General features: G+C 44.4%; 1 protein-coding gene and 1 long non-coding RNA gene across 14 annotated transcripts in view; one reads left to right on the top strand and one right to left on the bottom strand.

Moving 5' to 3' along the window:
• The window catches only part of LOC105479401 (zinc finger protein 121), a 25,905-nt gene extending 17,492 nt beyond the window's left edge, over positions 1-8,413 (top strand). For 8 of the 10 annotated variants that reach the window (XM_011737562.3, XM_011737430.3, XM_011737779.2 and 5 more), the window contains 2 exons: positions 19-96; positions 1,077-8,413. In XM_011737562.3, the coding sequence (XP_011735864.1) occupies positions 94-96; positions 1,077-2,246 (1,173 nt within the window). In that variant the 5' untranslated portion in view covers positions 19-93 and the 3' untranslated portion in view covers positions 2,247-8,413. The remainder of the gene's footprint in view (positions 1-18; positions 97-1,076) is intronic. The other 2 variants (XM_071086822.1, XM_071086821.1) reach the window with 1 other exon arrangement.
• LOC139360273 (uncharacterized) lies at positions 1,262-20,829 on the bottom strand. Of its 4 annotated transcripts, none has more exons than XR_011617561.1 (3): positions 20,659-20,829; positions 18,078-18,240; positions 1,262-1,417 (listed from the first exon to the last, which is right to left on the bottom strand). It is a non-coding gene; the product is annotated as an uncharacterized lncRNA (long non-coding RNA). The 4 variants fall into 4 exon arrangements; XR_011617563.1 differs by lacking the exon at positions 1,262-1,417 and adding an exon at positions 9,555-9,686; XR_011617562.1 differs by lacking the exon at positions 1,262-1,417 and adding an exon at positions 12,702-12,992.

Genomic DNA, 20,829 nt, shown 5'->3' with positions numbered 1-20,829 from the left:
TTTTCTGTTTTACTTCAGAATGGCAAGTTAAAACCAAAGTGTCAGCACTTCAACAACATTTTTTTTTGGCTTAAAACATCAAACGGCATACAAATGGTAAGATTAAGATTTCTTATTTACCACACTCAAAAAAGATTGGGAATACAGTTATAAAAAATCAGCACAAATGAGAGATATTTGAGAGAGGTGACGTTTACTCAAGCAGGAGGAATGTCTCTAGAGCAAGGGTCCCCACCGGCACTGTTTCTATTAGAGTTAGGAACTGGGCTGCACAGCGGGAGGTGAGCGGCAGGTGAACAAAACTTCATCTGTACATATAGCCATTCCCCATCGCTCGTATTACTGCCTGTCTTATTACTCTGCCTGTCACATCAGTAGCGGCATTCGATTCTCATAGAAGCGCAAACCTTACTGTGAAGCACCCATGTGTGGGTTCTAGATTGTATGCTCCTTATGAGCCTGATGATCTGTCACTGTCTCCCATCACCTAGATGGGACTGTCTAGTTGCAGGAAAACAAGCTCAGGTCTCCTGCTGATCCTACTCTATGGTGAGTTGTATAATTATTTCATTATATATTACAATGTAATAGTAATAGAAATAAAGTGACAGTAACTGTAATGTTCTTGAATCATGCTGAAACCATCCCTGTCCCACCCCCATTCCACCCGTTTGTGGAAAAATTGTCATCTACGAAATTGGTCCCTGGTACCAAAAAGGTTGGGGACCTCTGCTATAGAGGGATACTCTAAATATAATGAATTTGGGGATACCCTAATTCTATCTTAAAACTTAGTGCTTCAGCATTCTCACAAGTACAGATTATCACATATGTAGCTAGATAGATAATAAAAACAATTTCATGAAAATATATAGGAATTATTTCAGGGTTCTTAGAGCAAATGGCACAGGGTTCTTGCAGGTTTTCTTCATTCAACTTGTAAAAAATCCATGGGGCAGCAAGTGTATTCATGTAATGAAAATGGCAAAAATTATAATGTGTCTGATTTCAGATGGGTAAAATCTATTGATAAGTCTGAAAAATCCTTTAATCATCATTCATTCCTTTATTAACAGGCAGAAATCCACAATGGAGAGGAACTCTGTGACTTTATGGAAAATGGAGAACTCTTCAGTGAACACTCATGCCTTAATGCACACATGGGAACTGAAAATACAGGGGACACTTACGACTGTGATGAGTATGGAGAAAACTTTCCCATGTTACACAACAGTGCCCCTACTGGAGAGACGCTTTCTGTGTTGAATCAGTGCAGAAAAGCCTTCAGCCTGCCACCAAATGTTCACCAGAGGACGTGGATAGGAGACAAATCCTTTGAATACAGTGACTGTGAGGAAGCCTTTGTTGATCAGTCACATCTTCAGGCAAATAGGATAACTCACAATGGAGAAACACTCTATGAACAGAAGCAATGTGGGAGAGCTTTTACTTACTCCACAAGCCATGCTGTGTCTGTTAAAGTGCATACTGTAGAAAAACCCTACGAATGTAAGGAATGTGGAAAATTCTTTAGATATTCTTCATATCTTAATAGTCACATGCGAACCCATACTGGGGAGAAACCCTATGAATGTAAGGAATGTGGGAAATGCTTCACTGTTTCTTCACACCTAGTTGAACATGTAAGAATTCATACTGGAGAGAAACCTTATCAGTGTAAGGAATGTGGAAGAGCCTTCGCTGGGCGCTCAGGCCTTACTAAACATGTACGAATACACACTGGAGAGAAGCCCTATGAATGTAACGAATGTGGGAAAGCCTACAATAGGTTTTATCTACTAACTGAACATTTTAAAACTCACACAGAGGAGAAGCCCTTTGAATGTAAGGTATGTGGAAAATCCTTCAGAAGCTCTTCATGCCTTAAGAATCACTTTAGAATTCACACTGGAATAAAACCCTATAAATGTAAGGAGTGTGGGAAAGCATTCACTGTTTCCTCAAGCTTACATAATCATGTAAAAATCCATACTGGAGAGAAGCCCTATGAATGTAAGGACTGTGGGAAAGCCTTTGCTACATCTTCACAACTCATCGAACATATAAGAACTCACACTGGAGAGAAACCGTATATATGTAAGGAATGTGGGAAAACCTTCCGTGCTTCTTCACACCTACAGAAACATGTTAGAATTCACACTGGAGAGAAACCCTATATATGTAACGAATGTGGGAAAGCCTACAATAGATTTTATTTACTTACTAAACATTTAAAAACACACTGAAGAAAAACTCTGAATGTAAGGAATGTGGAAATCTTAGGAATTTCTCATACCATAATTACCACATTTGAATTCATACTGAGGAGAAATCTTATTGGTACAAAGAATGTGGGGAGGCCTTCAGTTATCCCCATTCATTTTGAAGACATGAAAGAACTCATACTCTCTGTGTCCCCCATAAATTTTAGGAATGTTAGGGCACCATTGGATTTTTTTTTTTTTTTTTTTTTTTTTTTTTTTTTTTTTTTTTTTTTTTTTGAGACAGAGTTTTGCTCTTGTGATCACCCAGGCTGGAATGCAATGGCATGATCCCGGCTCACTGCAACCTCTGTCTCCTGGGTTCAGGCAATTCTCCTGCCTCAGCTTTTGAGTAACTTGGATTACAGGCGCCCTCCACCACGCCCAGCTAATTTTTGTATTTTATTAGTAGAGACGGAGTTGGCCATGGCTGGTCTTGAACTCCTGACTTCAGGTGATCCGCCGTAACCTCCCAGAGTGCTGGGATTACAGGCATGAACCACTGCACCCGGCCTTTTTTTTTGTTTTTTAGTTGTTGTTAATACACATTCTTCTCTTCTCAAGAGATTGGATTGTGATCACAATCCAACATTTGAGAACTCACCCTGGGGCCATACAATATAGGAAACACAGAAAGCCCTCATTATTTCCTTAGGCCTTTCTTTTTTTTTTTTTTTTTTTTTTTTTTGAGATGGAGTCTTGCTCTGTCCCCTAGGCTGGAGTGCAGTGGCCGGATCTCAGCTCACTGCAAGCTCCGCCTCCTGGGTTTACGCCATTCTCCTGCCTCAGCCTCCCGAGTAGCTGGGACTACAGGTGCCCGCCACCTCGCCCGGCTAGTTTTTTGTGTTTTTAGTAGAGACGGGGTTTCACCGTGTTAGCCAGGATGGTCTCGATCTCCTGACCTTGTGATCCGCCCGCCTCGGCCTCCCAAAGTGCTGGGATTACAGGCTTGAGCCACCGCGCCCAGCAGGCCTTTCTAAGTATGTAAGATGTTGCAATGGAGAGAAACACTATTGATACAAGATACAGGCATGCCCTATAGATATTTCGAGTTTGATTCCAGACTACCACTATAAAGCGAGTATCACAATAACGAATCATACAAATGTTTTGGTTTCCCAGTGCATATAAATTAGGTTTACATCATATGGTAGTCTCTTGTGTGCAGTTGTGTTATGTCTTAAGTACTTTACTTTAAAATACTTTATTGCCAAAAAGTGCTAATGATCATGTGAGATTTTGGCGAGTTGTAATCTTTTTGCTTGTGGTAGGTCTTGCCTCAGTGTTGATGGCTGTTGGTCAGGGTGGCTGTGGCAGTTTCTTAAAATAAGACAGCAGTGAAGATTGCTGCATTGATTGACTCTTCATTACATGAAAAACTTCTCTGTATCCTGCGATGCTGTTTGATAACATTTTACGCATAGTGAAACTTCTTTTAGAATTGGACTCAATCTCTCAAACTTCGCCACTGCTTGATCAACTAAGTTGATGTAATATTCTAAGTCTGTTGTCGTTTCAACAGTGTTCACAGCATCTTCACCAGGAGTAGATTTCATTTCAGGAAACCACTTTCTTTGCTCATCTATACAAAGCAACCTCTCATCTGTTCAAGTTTTTTCATGAGATTGAAACAATTCTGTCACATCTTGAGGCTCCATTTCTAATTATAGTTCTCTTTTTTTCCATCACATCCACAGTTACTTTTTCCACTGAAGACTTGAACCCCTCAGAGTCACCTATGAAGGTTGGAATCAACCTCTTCCAAACTCTGGTTAATGTTGGGTTTTATTTTTTTTTTATTAAAAAAAATTTTTTTAGAGACAAGGTCTTGCTGTGTTGTTTGTGCTGGAGTACAAGTGGGTATTCACCAGCACGATGAGAGCACACGGTAGCCTTGAACTCCTGGCCTCAAGCAATCCTCCTGCCTATGCCTCCTGAGTAGCCAAGACTCCAGGCACACACCACCACACCTGCCTTAATGTTGGTATTTTGGCCTCCTTCCATGAATCATAAATGTTGTTAATGGCATCTAGAATGGTGAACCCTTTTTGCAAGGTCTGCAATTTAATTTATCCAGATCCGTCAGAAGAAGCATTATTAGTGGCAGCTCTAGCCTTACGAAATGTATTTCTTAAATAAGACTTGAAAGTCAGAATTATTTCTTAATCCATGGGCTGCAGTTAGCAGGCATGAAAACGTTAATCTTCTCTATACCTCCATAAGAGCTCTTGGTTACTAGGTGCATTATCAGTGGTAATATTTTGAAAGGAATCTCTGAAGAGTATGTTTTACAGTGGGCTTAAAATATTCAGTAAACCATGCTGTAAATAGATGTAAATAGACACCACAAGGAGAGTAGATGTAGCATAATTCTTAACTGGCTCTTGGATTTTTAGAATGGTAATTGAACATTGGCATTCATTTAAAGTCACCAGCTGCATTGGCCTCTGACAAGAAAGCCAGCGCAGACTGGGAAAAGTGGCTTACACCTGCAATTCCAGTGCTTTGGGAGGCTCAGGTTGGAGGATCACTTGCGGTCAAGAGTTCAAGCCCAACCAGCACAACAGAGCGTGACCCTGTCTCTACAAAGTAAAGAGTCAGCCCGTCCTTTGAAGCTTTGAAGTCAGATACGGCTTACCTAGAGCTATGAAAGTCCTAGACGGCATCTCCTGAAGTAAGGCTGTTTTGTCTCTGTTAAAATTCTAGTAGAGCTACCTCTGCCAGTGATCTAGATATTCTGGAAATGCTTGCTGCAGCTTCCACATCAGCAATTGCTACTTCACTTTGTACTTTTGTTCTAGAAATGACTTGTTAAACCTCACAAACTGATATTTGCCAGTTTCCAGCATTTCTTCTGCAGCTAATTCACCTCTCAGCCTTCATAGAATTAGAGTTAGGGCCTTGCTCTGGATTAGGTTTTGGCTTAAGGGAATGTTGTGGCTGGTCTGATCTATCCAGACCACTAAAACTTATTCCATGTTAGTTAGTGGTGAGGCTGTTTTCCTTTCTTATTTGTGTTTTCACTGGAGTAGCACTTTTAGTTTCCTTCAAGAACTTTGCATTCACAACTTGGCTAACTGGCACAGGAGGCCTAGATTTTGGCCTATTCCAGTGGTGTTTTTTTTGTTTTTGTTTTTTAAAGAGACATAGTCTCGCTTTTGTCCAGGCTGGAGTGTAGTGCAGTTACAGCCCATTGCAGCCTCAAACTCATGGGTTCAAGTGATCTTCCTGTCTTCTGAGTAGCTAAGACCGCAGGTGTGTACCACCACGGCCAGGTAATTTTTTGTTTTTATTTTATTTTTTTATTATTTTTTTTTTTTGAGACGGAGTCTCGCTCTGTCGCCCAGGCTGGAGTGCAGTGGCCGGATCTCAGCTCACTGCAAGCTCTGCCTCCCGGGTTTATGCCTCAGCCTCCGGAGTAGCTGGGACTACAGGTGCCTGCCACCTCGCCCGGCTAGTTTTTTGTATTTTTTAGTAGAGACGGTGTTTCACCGGGTTAGCCAGGATGGTCTTAATCTCCTGACCTCGTGATCCGCCCGTCTCGGCCTCCCAAAGTGCTGGGATTACAGGCTTGAGCCACCGCGCCCGGCTTGTTTTTATTTTTTTAAAGAGGCAGGACTTTACTGTTTACCAGGCTGATCTTGAACTCAAAACCTCAAGTGATGCTCCCCTATCTGCCTCCCAACACGCTAGGATTACAGGTGTGAGCCTCTGCACCTGGCCCTTATCTTGGCTTTTGACATGACTTTCTCACTAAGGTTAATCATTTCCAGCTTTTGATCTAAAGTGAGAAATGTGCAACTTCTTTCACTTGAACAGTTAAAGGCCATTGTTGGGTAATTAATTGGCCTAATTTCAATATTGTTGTGCTTCAGGGAATTAGGAGGCCTGGGAAGGGAGGGGGGAGTGGCCAGTTGGAGGAGTGAGAGCATAGCATTTATTAAGTTTGCTGTCTTCTAGGTTGTGGTTTGTGGTACCACAAAACAATTACAATAGGAACATCAAAGATCACAGAGCAGCCGGGCACGGTGGCTCACACCTGTAATCCCAGCGCTTTGGGAGGCTGAGGCAGGTAAGTCACGAGGTCAGGAGTTCAAGATCAGCCTGGCCAACATGGTGAAACCCTGTCTCTACTAAAAATACAAAAAATTAGCCAGGCGTGGTGGCAGGCACCTGTAGTCCTGGCTACTCGGGAGGCTGAGGCAGGAGAATCGCTTGAATCCGGGGGGTGGAGGTTAGAGTGAGCTGAGATCGCACCACCACACTCCAGCCCAGGCGACAGAGTGAGACTCTGTCTCAAAAAAAATAAATAAAAAAAAATAAAATCACAGAGCACCACGATAAGTATAATAATAAGGAAAATGTTTGAAATATTGTCAGAATTACCAGGATGTGAGAGACAAAGTGAGCACATGCTGTTGGAAAAAATGGTGTTACAGATTTATTCAACATGACATTGCCACAGGACTTCTACTTGTGAAAAATATCTGTAAAGTGTGATGAAGCAAAGTGAAGTAGCATGAGGTATGTCTAGTTATTGCTGTAGTGGTTTCCAAATGGTGGTTTTCTGTTTTTTCTTTTTTTCTTTTTGTTGGTCTGCAATGGGGTCTTGCTCTGTTGCTTAGGGTGTGGAGTGCAGGGGCACGATCATGGCTCCCTATAGCCTTGACTTCCTGGGCTCAAGTGATCCTCCCACCTCAGTCTCCTGAGTACCTGGGACCACAGGCACATGCTAACACACCCAGTTAATTTTTTTACTTGTAGAGCCAAGGTCTTACTATGTTGCCCAGACTGGTCTCAAACTCTTGGGCTCAAGCAGTCCTCCTGCCTCAGCCTCCCAAAGTGCCGGGATTACAGGTGTGAGCCACTGCACCCAGCCCAAAAAGTGATTTTCTAATTCCATAGTTTCTTCTACATTTCTTAACTGGAATTTTGTAAGGAAGAGTTATCCTTATTCATTTATTTACCCATTTACTTGTAAGAGCATGTATCATAAATTCTTACTCTATGGGGTATAGTTAGCTACTGTAAATTTGATGCAGATATTTTTCCAGATTCAATAAGTAGGATCCCCATCAAGCTATCTTCTGAATCTAAAAATGTATTCTCCTAATTTCGTGGGTATATAATTATTTTCTGGGCAACAGTCTGTTCATGGTACATTTGTCTCCACCCTAGAATCAGAAAAATCTAGTTTCTTTTAATGGAGAATACTATTTAGAAGCTGCAGTCTCTGTGTGGGGTGGTGTTCCTAGGTAATAGTGCCCTGGCTTTTAGGTCCTGTCTGCTGGAAGATGTGGGAAACATACATAATTATCTATATATATCCACACACATTGATACCTATATTTCTATATTAAAAATGTGACCACATGCCAACACTTTTAATTCCACTGCAACACTACTGGGTTATTTCTTGCCTTCCAAATTCCCTTCTCTGTAGCTATCTTTCATCACTTGCAAAAAATAGCGCTTGCTCAATCCTAGATTAAAATATAAGCTACTCTCAGAATTGATAACTCACACCACTGTTTTTAAAAATCTGCTAACCAGAATTCAGTTTTTATTCACAGCTCTTATCTTTAGCTCAGGGCATAATGTAAAAGTACTAGGTTTAAAACTTACTTGGTCAGCAGCAGTCCACTTCTAGGTACATGTCCAAAGGAACTGAAGAAAGCATCTCAATGTGTGAATGCCTGCCTGTGTTCATTGCAGCATTATTCAGAAGAGCCAAGAGGTGGAAGCAAAGTAAATGTCCATTGACAGATGAATTGGTTAACAAAATACATACAATGCAATATCATTTAGCCTTAACAAAATTCTGCCATATGCTACAACATGGATGTGACTTGAGGACATTATGCTAAGTGAAACCAGTTGCAAAAGGACAAATACCACCCAATTCCACTTACATGGGGTATCTAATGTCAAACTCAGAAGCAACAAAGTACTGCGGTATTTGCCACAAGCTGGTGGAGGAGAAAATAAGTTGTTCGATGGGTATTGAGTGTCAGCCATGCAAGATGGAAAAGCTTTTTGAGATTTGTTGTATAAAAATATGCATATAGTTAATAATGTTCGGTACACACAAAGTATGTGAAAGGGTAAATTTTATGTGTTTTTATCATAATAAAAATTGTAATAAAAGAAAAGTTACTTGGGTCAATTTTGTGTTTTTTCCCCCTTTTCATTGTTGAATTTTTATCCATTTGATAGTTCATTTCAGTAATTCCTGTTCATTTTCCATTTTGTGTCACACTGTTATCCTTGTTGATTTTTTAAAAATTAGATATATAAAACAGGCCAGGCATGGTGGCTTATGCTTGTAATCCCAGTACTTTGGGAGGCTGAGGTGGGTGGGTCACCTGAGACTGGGAGTTGGAGACCAACCTGGCCAACATGGTGAAATCCTGTCTACCGTAAATTATTATCCTGTATATCGTAAAAAATTAGCCAGGCGGCTGGGTGCTGTGGCTCATGCCTGTTATCCCAGCACTTTGGGAGGCTGAGGCAGGCAGATCACAAGGCCAGGAGTTCAAGACAAGCCTGGTCAGTATAGCGAAATCTCGTCTCTACTAAAAATACAAAAATTAGCTGGGCATGGTGGCAGCTAATGAGGAGGCTGAGGCAGGAGAATCACTTGAAACCGGGAGGCGGAGGTTGCAGTGAGTTGAGATGGTGCCACTGCACTCGAGCCTGGGTGACAGACTCTGTCTCAAAAAAAAGGCCGCGCGTAGTGGCTAATGCCTGTAATCCCAACACTTTAGGAGGCCTAGGCGGGCAGATCTCGAGGTCAGGAGGTCAAGACCAGCCTGGCCAACATAGTGAAACCCTGTGTCCACTAAAAATACAAAAATTAGCCAGGTTGGCCGGGCACGGTGGCTCAAGCCTGTAATCCCAGCACTTTGGGAGGCCGAGACGGGCGGATCACGAGGTCAGGAGATCGAGACCATCCTGGCTAACACGGTGAAACCCCGTCTCTACTAAAAAATACAAAAAAAAACTAGCCGGGCGCGGTGGCGGGCGCCTGTAGTCCCAACTACTCGGGAGGCTGAGGCAGGAGAATGGTGTGAACCCGGGAGGCGGAGCTTGCAGTGAGCTGAGATCCGGCCACTGCACTCCAGCCTGGGCGGCAGAGCGAGACTCCGTCTCAAAAAAAAAAAAAAAAAAAAAAATTAGCCAGGCATGGTGGTGGGTGTCTGTAGCCCCTGTTACTGGGGAGGCTGATGCAGGAGAATTGCTGAACCCCAGAGGTGGAGGTTGCAATGAGTCAAGATTGCGCCACTGCACTCCGGCCTAAGTGACAGCGCAAGACTGTCTCAAAGAAAAAAAGAAAACGTCATGGCACCCATCTGTAATTCCAGCTACTTGGGAGGCTGAGGCAGAAGAATCGCTTGAACCCAGGAGGTGGAGGTTGCAGTAAGCCTGTGAGAGAGAGAGACTGTCTCAAGAAAAGTAAATAAATATGTGAAACAATAGTATGTTTTGGCTGGGCGTGGTGGCTCATGCCTGTAATCCTAGCACTTTGGGAGGCTGAGGTGGGCGGATTGCCTGAGCTCAGGAGTTTGAGACCAGCCTGAGCAACACGGTGAAACCCCCGTCTCTACTAAATACAAAAATTAACCGAGTGTGGCAGCATACACCTGTAATCCCAGCTACTCATCAGGCTGAGACGAGAATCATTTGAACCCGGGAGGCGGAGGTTGCATTAAGCCGAGATCACGCCACTGCACTCTAGCCTGGGCGACAGAGCAAGACTTCGTCTCAAAAAAAAAAAAAATAGTATGTTTTATTTCATACTGACTTAACTTTTTTTTTTTTTTGGAGTCAGGATTTTGCTGTTTACCTAGACTGGAGTGCAGTGGCCTGATTGTACCTCACTGCAGCCTTATGCTCCTGAGCTCAAGCACTCCTCCCACTTTAGTGTCTCAAGAGACTGGGAGTACAGGCATGCACCACCAGGTGCAGGCAGTTTTAAAATTGTTTACCTTTTTATTTTTTTTTAGACAGGGTCTTGCTCTGTCACCTAGATTGGAGTGCAGTGGCGCAGTCAGCTTCCTGCAGCCTCACACCTCTGAGATCAAGCAATCCTCCCTCAGCCTCCTGAGTAGGTAGGACTACCAGCGTGCACAACCAGGCCCGGCTAATTTTATTAAATTTTTGTAGATGGGATGTGGCTATGTTGCCCAGGCTGGCCTCAAACTCCTGGTCTTAAGGGATCCTCCCACCCTGGCCTCCTAAAGTGCTGGTATAACAGGCATTAGCCACCATGCCCACCTAATTGCATATTTTAAACATTAGAACTAAACATAAAAGTTTTTCTTGGCCGGGCGCGGTGGCTCAAGCCTGTAATCCCAGCACTTTGGGAGGCCGAGACGGGCGGATCACGAGGTCAGGAGATCGAGACCATCCTGGTTAACACGGTGAAACCCCGTCTCTACTAAAAAATACAAAAAACTAGCCGGGCGAGGTGGCAGGCGCCTGTAGTCCCAGCTACTCGGGAGGCTGAGGCAGGAGAATGGCGTGAACCCGGGAGGCGGAGCTTGCAGTGAGCTGAGATCTGGCCACTGCACTCCAGCCTGGGCGACAGAGCGAGACTCCGTCTCAAAAAAAAAAAAAAAAAAAGTTTTTCTTGGCTTATCCTTTCCACTCTGTTCTCATCTCACTGTTGTTTTCAACCTGTTCCTATACATCCCCTATAGGTAATGAACCTTGTTTTCTGAATAATCCTGTGTTTTCTTTTAGCAAAAATGAACACGTGTATATACATTTGTTATTGCCCATTCAAAAAAAGGTTTCAGCTGGGCGCGGTGGCTCATGCCTGTAATCCCAGCACTTTGGGAGGCCGAGGCTGGCAGATCACGAGGTCAGGAGATCGAGACCATCCTGGGTAACACGGTGAAACCCCGTGTCTACTAAAACTACAAAAAATTAGCCAGGCGTGGTGGTGGGCGCCTGTAGTCCCAGCTACTCGGGAGGCTGAGGCAGGAGAATGGTGCGAACCTAGGAGGCAGAGCTTGCAGTGAGCCGAGATCGCTCCACTGCACTCCAGCCTGGGTGACACAGCGAGACTCCGTCTCCAAAAAAAAATTAAAAAATAAAAAAAAAGAAAGTTTCATACTATACTCTTGCAGTTTCTATTTTTGCCTACAGTGTATCTTGGTAACCACTCCATATAAATTCATAGATATATCTTCCGTTTTCACCTTCATTTTATAGCTGCATAATACCCCTTTTGTGGATGTACTATGTAATATTCAGCTGCTTTACTACATGTCATCAATTAGAGAATTCAAATTTGCAATTACTAACGGGTACAGTTGGTATTCTTGAGCATGTGTATTTTTGTATATTTAGACATTTATGTTCAGGACAAATTCCCAGAATTAGGATTGCTGGATTAAATAGGTAGCGTGTTAGATATTGCCAAATTCTCTCTGCTAGGCAGCCTCCAAATTGGCCCCCAGTCTCTGCTTCCTGGTATTTGAGGACTACCCTTGTGTAATCCTCTCATATTGTACCCTGATTGATGTGTGTAACCACCAGAATATGGCAGAAGTTCTGGTAAGCCAGTTCTGAAATTAGGTTATGAGAGCCCCCATATACCTGGAGCCCAAGTATTAAAAACAATTTTAGGCCGGGCGCGGTGGCTCAAGCCTGTAATCCCAGCACTTTGGGAGGCCGAGACGGGCGGATCACGAGGTCAGGAGATCGAGACCATCCTGGCTAACACGGTGAAACCCCGTCTCTACTAAAAAATACAAAAAACTAGCCGGACGAGGCAGCGGGCGCCTGTAGTCCCAGCTACTCGGGAGGCTGAGGCAGAATGGCGTAAACCTGGGAGGCGGAGCTTGCAGTGAGCTGAGATCCGGCCACTGCACTCCAGCCTGGGCGACAGAGCGAGACTCCGTCTCCAAAAAAAAAAACCAAACAAACAAACAAAAAAACAATTTTACAAAAGAGCAACTCATGCTTCCTGATGTCAAAAGTTACTCTAAAACTACAGAAATCAGGCTGGGCATAGTGGCTCATGCCTGTAATGCCAGCACTTTGGGAGGCCAAGGAGGGCAGATGAACATGTGTTCATAAAAAAATGAACACAATTTTTTTCTTAGTTCACATGACAAGTAAATCTTTGATAAATTAATTGGTTTTAAAGTTGTTGATAAAATTAGATCTCTTCAAAATTGTCAGCATATATATTTTTGTCTGGGTTACCTGTCTGACAGTGTTATGTCTGTCTCTATTAGATATTTTAAGTTCATGAAGCTAAGTCCAGTCTGAAACAATGATCTTTGTGCAGTTCTTTTGTAAGTGAGATTTACTTAGTATTTTTGATTTAATAACAACAGCTATATCTTCTGGGTTATTGACAGAATAACCATGTATTTCGTGTAAGGTTTGAACTTTGGTAAACAATATTAACAGGTTATAAAATTGATTAGTAGGCCGGGTGCGGTGGCTCAAGCCTGTAATCCCAGCACTTTGGGAGGCTGAGACGGGCGGATCACGAGGTCAGGAGATCGAGACCATCCTGGCTAACACGGTGAAACCCCGTCTCTACTAAAAAATACAAAAAAAAGAAAAACTAGCTGAGCGTGGTGGTGGGCGCCTGTAGTCCCAGCTACTCAGGAGGCTGAGGCAGGAGAATGGTGTAAAATCCGGGAGGCGGAGCTTGCAGTGAGCTGAGATCCAGCCACTGCACTCCAGCCTGGGCGACACAGCGAGACTCTGTCCCCAAAAAAAAAAAATTGGTTAGTAAAAAATAATTTAAAACAACGACTAGCTGTGTCAAATCTTAATTTTAATAAGTAATCTAGGTATAATTATTAAAAATTAAAGTAGGTAACTGGAAATGGATTAAATGTTTATAAATAAACTTCTTGTAATTTAAAATCTTAAAGTTAAATTAAATAATACTCATTAATTACCTGGGTCATATCTAGATAAGATATAAAGCAAACAAATTACTGAATAAATATAAGTTCATTCTTGGCTTCTTAAAATTTCTTTCTCTACAAAAAAAAAATTTCTTTCTTTTTTTTTTGAGACGGACTTTCACTCGTCACCCAGCTGGAGTGCAATGGCATAGTCTCGGCTCACTGCAACCTCGACCTCCCAGGTTTAAGCAATTCTGCCTCAGCCTCCCAAGTAGCTGGGATTACAGGTGCCCACAACCACGACAGGCTAATTTTTGTATTATTAGTAGAGATGGAGTTTCACTATGTTGGCCAGGCCAGTCTTGAATTGCTGACCTCAAGTGATCCACCTGTCTTCGCCTCCCAATGTGCTGGGATTACAGGCATGAGCCACTGCACCCAGCTGGCTTCTTAAAATGTCTAAAAAGACTAGATATATTTTGGTCTATTACTCAAAATACAAATTTAGGAAAAAACAATTTTTGTGCAAGAATCTTATGTGGTAAATTTTTGTCCTAACGTAAAATGATTGGTTGTACCAATATAAAAAGAGAAAACTGTAAGACTAAGACTGAAAGTTTAAGAAAATGGTTAAATGTCTAAACAATTTGAATAGGATTTATGAAAGATAGGCCTTACAGACAGTTTAATGTATGATTGTGTTGGCTAGGATTGAAAAGAAATTGTACATAGGTTTTTTTTTTTCCTAAAAATTAAACAGTGGGCCGGGCGTGGTGGCTCACGCCTGTAATCCCAGCACTTTGGGAGGCCGAGACGGGTGGATCACGAGGTCAGGAGATCGAGACCATCCTGGCTAACACAGTGAAACCCCATCTCTACTAAAAAATACAAAAAACTAGCCAGGCGAGGTGGCGGGCGCCTGTAGTCCCAGCTACTCCGGAGGCTGAGGCAGGAGAATGGCGTGAACCCGGGAGGCGGAGCTTGCAGTGAGCCGAGATCCGGCCACTGCACTCCAGCCTGGGCGACAGAGCGAGACTCCGTCTCAAAAAAAAAAAAAAAAAAATTAAACAGTGGTGTTGGGTGCACTGATACAGGACCAGAGTCTGGTCCTCTATATTGAAAACAAGGTTTTTTTTTTTGACATATTTATCTGTGCTTTAAAAAAATAAATTTGCAAGACATTTTGTTTGTTCTAAAATCTGTTAGTAGCCATCTTCTAAGCTCTAGTTTCTATTTCTGCCACATTTTTTCCTGAGATTGATTTAATTTCTGTAGTTTTCAGGTTTTAAATACTATCCTCATCATTTAAAACAGTAATTTTATTTATCGAGGTGGAATTTCATACGGTTAAAAAAATTTGTAGAGATGATGATATGGTTTGGATATGTGTCCCTACCCAAATCTCATGTTCAACTGTAATTCCCAATGTTAGAGGTAGGGGCTGGTGGGAGGTGACTTGATCATGGGGGGTGGATTTCTCATGGGTCATTTAGCACTACCTGCCTCGGTACTGTCCTCGTGATAGATAGTGAGTTCTTGTCACTCGATTTGGTCATTTAAAGGTGTGTAGCACTTCCCCCTCTCTCCTGCTCCTGCTTTGGCCACGTGACATGCCTGCTCCTCAGCCTTCTGCTATGATTGTAAGTTTCCTGAGGCCTCCCCAGAAGCCGAGCTCATGCCAGCAACCTGCTTCCTGTCCAGCCTGCAGAACTGTGAGCCGATTAAACCTTTTTTCTTTATAAATTACCCACTGTTAGTTATTTCTTTATAACAATGCGAGAACAGACTAATACAGATGGCATCTTGCTATGTTGCCCAGTCTGGTCTCAGACTCCTGGCCTTAAGTTATTCTCCTGCCTCAGCGTTCAGAAGTGCTGAGATTACGGGAATGAGCCACCATAAACAGAACCAGCCAATTGGTTGAGGTAGAGTTTTGGTTTTCAGATTTCTCATTCATATCTCAGAGGATCAACTTTTCTTGCATCTCAATGTATGACATTTGCAGGTCATACATCATTGCCTTCTTTTTTTTCACATTGAGAAGTCCTGGGATGGTGACTGTCTCCAACTTTTTTGTCTGCTCCTGTAAGTTTTTCTTTGGTTCTAAATTGGTTATTATGGCCTCACACTGAAATATTTATCATGAAGGCCTAGAAGAGCAATGTATTTCTTCTGTGTAACTTGATTCTGTATTCTTGGCTTTTCTTGATGTATCTAAATTGTTACACGCATAACCTTGGACATATTGCTAACTAAATTCAAGCACGCTTTTCATCAGGTTCAACTTCCAGGTTATTTTTATTTTTATTTTATTTTTTGAGATGGATTCTCACTCTCTCACCCAGGCTGGACTTCAGTGGCACAATCTCAGCTTACTGCAACCTCTGCCTCCTGGGTTCAAGTGATTCTCCTGCCTCAGCCTCCTGAGTAGCTGGGTTTACAGGTGCATGCCACCCACTGCGGCTAATTTTTGTATTTTTAGTAGAGAAGGGGTTTCACGATGTTGGCCAGGCTTGTCTCAAACTCCTGACCTCAAGTGATCCACTCACCTCGGCCACCCAAGTGCTGGGATTACAGGCGTGAGTCACCGTGCCTGGCCAACTTCCAGGTTATCTAAATGAGCTTCACATAAGGAGAAATAATCACACTGTAGAAGGTTTTTCTTTGCCTTTTTGGTAGCTGGTCTAAGAAAGGTTTTACAAGAAATTATCGAGATAATCTCCTGTGTTGCCTTTATTAAGTTTTTTATCACTTTAAAAAAAACACACACGGCCGGGCGCGGTGGCTCACGCCTGTAATCCCAGTGCTTTGGGAGGCCGAGGCGGGCGGATCACAAGGTCAGGAGATCGAGACCACGGTGAAACCCCGTCTCTACTAAAAATACAAAAAATTAGCCGGGCACGGTTGTGGGCGCCTGTAGTCCCAGCTACTCGGGAGGCTGAGGCAGGAGAATGGCGTGAACCCGGGAGGCAGAGCTTGCAGTGAGCCGAGATCGTGCCACTGCACTCCAGCCTGGGCGACAGAGCGAGACTCCGTCTCAAAAAAAAAAAAAAAAAAACACACACACACACACAAAAATCTGGTTGGGCATGGTGTTTCATGCCTGAATCCCAGCAGTTTGAGAGGCCAAGGTGGGAGGATCGCTTGAGTTCAGGAGTTCGATACCAGCCTGGGCAACATGATGAAAGCCCATCTCTACAAAACACACACACACACACACACACAAAATTAGCTGGGTGTGGTAAAATGTGCCTGTAGTCTCAACTACTCAGGTGGCTGAGGTGGGAAGATCACTTAGGCCTGGGAGATCAAGGCTGCAGTGAGCTTTTGTGCTGCTGCACTCCAGCCTTGGCAACTGAGTGAAATGCTGTCCCCCATCTACCCCAAAATAAATAAAAAGAAACAACAACAAACTCTGGGCTTTATCTTTTTTTTTTTTTTTTTTTTTGAGACGGAGTCTCGCTCTGTTGCCCAGGCTGGAGTACAGTGGCCGGATCTCAGCTCACTGCAAGCTCCGCCTCCCGGGTTCACGCCATTCTCCTGCCTCAGCCTCCGGAATAGCTGGGACTACAGGCGCCCGCCACCTCGCCCGGCTAGTTTTTTGTATTTTTTAGTAGAGACGGGGTTTCACCGTGTTAGCCAGGATGGTCTCCATCTCCTGACCTCGTGATCCACCCGTCTCGGCCTCCCAAAGTGCTGGGATTACAGGCTTGAGCCACCGCGCCCGGCTCTGGGCTTTAAAAGAATTCATTTTTTCCCAGTAACTCTCTATATTTCCGTTAATGACTTTTGATTATTGCTGTATTTACATAGATTACTAACAAGTGACCTGTTATCTTATTTTAATAAAATGTTTTGAGCCTTTTATTTTATTTATTTTTTTTTTTATTTTTTATTTATTTTTTTTTGAGACGGAGTCTCGCTCTGTCGCCCAGGCTGGAGTGCAGTGGCCGGATCTCAGCTCACTGCAAGCTCCGCCTCCCGGGTTCACGCCATTCTCCGGCCTCAGCCTCCTGAGTAGCTGGGACTACAGGCGCCCGCCACCTCGCCCGGCTAGTTTTTTGTATTTCTTAATAGAGACGGGGTTTCACCGTGTTAGCCAGGATGGTTTCGATCTCCTGACCTCGTGATCCGCCCGTCTCGGCCTCCCAAAGTGCTGGGATTACAGGCTTGAGCCACCGCGCCCGGCCAAGCCTTTTAACATCTTTGACAAACTTCCCCAAATGCAAATTCTTTTTATTTTATTTTATTTATTATTTTTTTGAGACAGAGTCTCTCTCTGTCACCCAGGCTGGAGTGCAATGGCACGATCTTGGCTCACTGCAATCTTTGCTTCCTGGGTTCAAGTGATTCTCCTGCCTCAGCCTCCTGAGTAGCTAGGATTACAGGTGTGCACTATGACGCCTGGCTAAGTTTTGTATTATTGGTAGAGGTGGGGTTTCACCATGTTGGCCAGTTTGGTCTCGAACTCCCAACCTCAGTTGATCCTCCTGCCTTGGCCTCCCAAAGTGCTGGGATTACAGGTGTGAGCCACCACGCCTGGCCTTCTTTTTTCTTTTTTATGAGATGGAGTCATATGCTGTTGCCGAGGCTGGAGTGCAATACCATGATCTCAGCTCACTGCAACCTCTGCCTTCCAGATTCAAGCAATTCTCCTACCTCAGCCTCCCAAGTAGCTGGGATTACAGACACCCACCATCATGCCTAACTAATTTTTGTATTTTTTGTAGAGATGGGGTTTCATCATGTTGGTCAGGCTGGTCTTGAACTCCTGACCTCAGGTGATCCATCTGCCTTGGCCTCCCAAAGTGCTGGGATTACAGGCATGAGCCACCATGTCTGGTCTGTTTTTATGACTTTTATTCAAAAGATTGTTCTTTGCTCAAATGTTTTTTTTTTTTTTTTGGAATTAAGAAACTGTTCTATTTTAACTTACCTCTAATATACATCTGTTTGATAAAGTATACTTTTGTGAGCCAAGGTCTCGCTCCGTCACTCAGGCTGGAGTGTAGTCATGCTGCTGTAGGACAGGCAAGCTTCAAATTGGGACTTAGGCCATGAGGGTTTTTGGCTTTGGCCAGGAAATAATTCAGGGTGAGCTGATGATAGGAGAAAGAGGCTTTATCAAAGAAGCAGTGTTACAACCCTGGTGGTGTTACAGCTTTGTGACTGCTCTTATGGGGAACCTCATAGGCAGTGTGTTGAGAGTAGCAGCTCAAGAGTAGCAGCTCAGGGCAGTTTTGCAGCCATATTTATACCTACTTTTAATTACATGTAGATTAAGGGTCAGTTTATGCAGAAATTTCTAGGAAAAGGGTGGTAACTTTGGTCATCGGGTCATTGCCATGGAAAGGGGTGGTAACTCTGGGTGTTGCCATGACAATGGTAAACTGACATGGCTCACTGGTGGGTGTTTCTTATGGAAAGCTGCTTCTGCCCCATCCCTGTTTTAGCTAGTCCTCAATTTTGTCCAGGTCTGAGCCCCACCTCTGGAGTTAAATTCTGCCTCCTACCTCAGTGTGATCACTGCTCACTGCAGCTTCAGCCTGCTGGGCTCAGGCAATCCTCCTACCTCAGCCTCCTGAGCAGCTGGAACTACAGATGTGCGTCACTGTGCCTGGCTAATGTTTAATGCCTGCCCCAGCTGCCTGGCTTCTCCCTGCTGTCCACACCTCCTCCTATCTTGGAGCAAAGTCAGGCCAAGTCGGCTCGCCATGAACAGCAGGACAGACATGAGAGAGTCCCGGGGCAAAGGGGTAGGTCCCTGGTAAGGTTTCTCCTTCTGGCCAGGGAAGGCCTGAAGGCTGGTTGCCGGGCCACCAGTTTCACGAACTGGAGTGGTAACTGGTGCCTTTTCCAGGCCTGCCCATGGCCACCCATGGGCAAATTGGCATGCACTTCCTGCCCTCTGAGGCTCACAAAGTCTCCCTGGTTCAGCTAGAGCTGAGCAGACAGTGCCACTAGCAGAAGAGAGGAGGCTAGTGTCTCTGCTGAGACCCTCAGAGACCCGCAGAGACCACCGAAAAACTTGCCTGAGGAGAAGAGCTACCCTCTCCAGCGCCTCCTCTCTGCTGAGAACTGAACACTCGACGGACAACCTGCCTGCCCACAGAGGGGAGCTACTCACTATGGGTCTCCTCTGAGCTGTTCTTCTTTTTTTTCTTGAGACAGAGTTTTGCTCTTGTTGCCCATTCTGGAGTGCAATGGCACAATCTCAGCTCACTACAACCTCCGCCTCCTGGGTTCAAGTGATTCTCCTGCCTCAGCCTCCCAAATAGCTGGTCTGAGGATCTGAGGATCCGAGGTTGTAGGTGGAGCTCCTCACCGAGTGAGGGTGAGGACAGGGGGCCGGTCTCCTGAGGGAGTCTCCCGTCCTGGGTTTTGGAACCAAATGTTACACGCATCCGTGTGTAGAGATCGCCACAGGCTTTGTGTGAGCAACAAGGCTGTTTATTCACTTGGGTGTAAGTGGGCTGAGTCTGAGAAAGGAGTCAGCAAAGGGAGATAGGGGTGGGGCAGTTTTACAGGATTTAGGTAGGTAAGGGAAAGTTACAGTCAAAGGTGGTTATTTTTTGCAGGCAGGGGCGGGGGTCACAAGGTGCTGGGTGGGGAACTCCTGAGACTCATTGCCCAGAAGAATGTCACAAGGTCAAGAGATCAGTTGGGGTGGGGCAGGAACAAATCACAATGGTGGAACATAATCAGTTAAGGCAGGAACTGACTGTTTCACTTCTTTTAGGGTTCTTCAGTTGCTCCTGGCCATCTGGATGTATACGTGCAGGTCACAGGGGTTATGATGGCTTAGCTTGTGCCCAGAAGCCTGACAAGGAGCTCAAGACCAACCTGGCCAGCATGGCAAAACCCTGTCTCTACTAAAAATACAAAAATTAGCAGGGTGTGGTGGTGAGACGTGCCTGTAATCCCAGCTACTTGGGAGGCTGAGGCAGGAGAATCGCTTGAACCTGAGAGGCAGAGGTTGCAGTGAGCTGAAATGGCACCACTGAACTCCAGCCTTGGTGACAAAGTGAGACTTTGTCTCAAAAAAAAAAAAAAAAAAAAAAAAAAAGAAGGAAAGCAAAGACGTTTTAAAGCAAGGCAAAAAACCCAGAAATTATTTTTAAAATAAATTCTTTTGGCTGCATAGAAAATGTGTTTTACAGGCCGGGCGCGGTGGCTCAAGCCTGTAATCCCAGCACTTTGGGAGGCCGAGATGGGCGGATCACGAGGTCAGGAGATCGAGACCATCCTGGCTAACACAGTGAAACCCCGTCTCTACTAAAAATACAAAAACTTAGCCGGGCGAGGTGGCAGGCGCCTGTAGTCCCAGCTACTCGGGAGGCTGAGGCAGGAGAATGGCGTGAACCCGGGAGGCGGAGCTTGCAGTAAGCTGAGATCTGGCCACTGCACTCCAGCCTGGGTGACAGAGCGAGACTCCGTCTCAAAAAAAAAAAAAAGAAAAAAAAAAGAAAATGTGTTTTACATCAAATGTTGAAATAGTAACACAGCAAAATACGTACTTATGTATTTTCTAGATGCATAACACATCGGCTCCTTCCCCTACGGCCCGCCCCGCTGTGGCCTCGCCGGCAGGCCTGGCTGTAACTCCAACCTTTTCCTCTGGGCCTGGCCCCACCTTCCTCGCCGCCCCCGAGAGTGGGCCCCGCGGCTTGCCCGTAGCCCGGCCCACA

The sequence above is a fragment of the Macaca nemestrina genome, chromosome 20, assembly GCF_043159975.1.
Source record: "Macaca nemestrina isolate mMacNem1 chromosome 20, mMacNem.hap1, whole genome shotgun sequence".
In the NCBI taxonomy this organism is placed as follows: Eukaryota; Metazoa; Chordata; class Mammalia; order Primates; family Cercopithecidae; genus Macaca; species Macaca nemestrina.
This window is presented reverse-complemented; position numbering and strand designations above follow the sequence as displayed.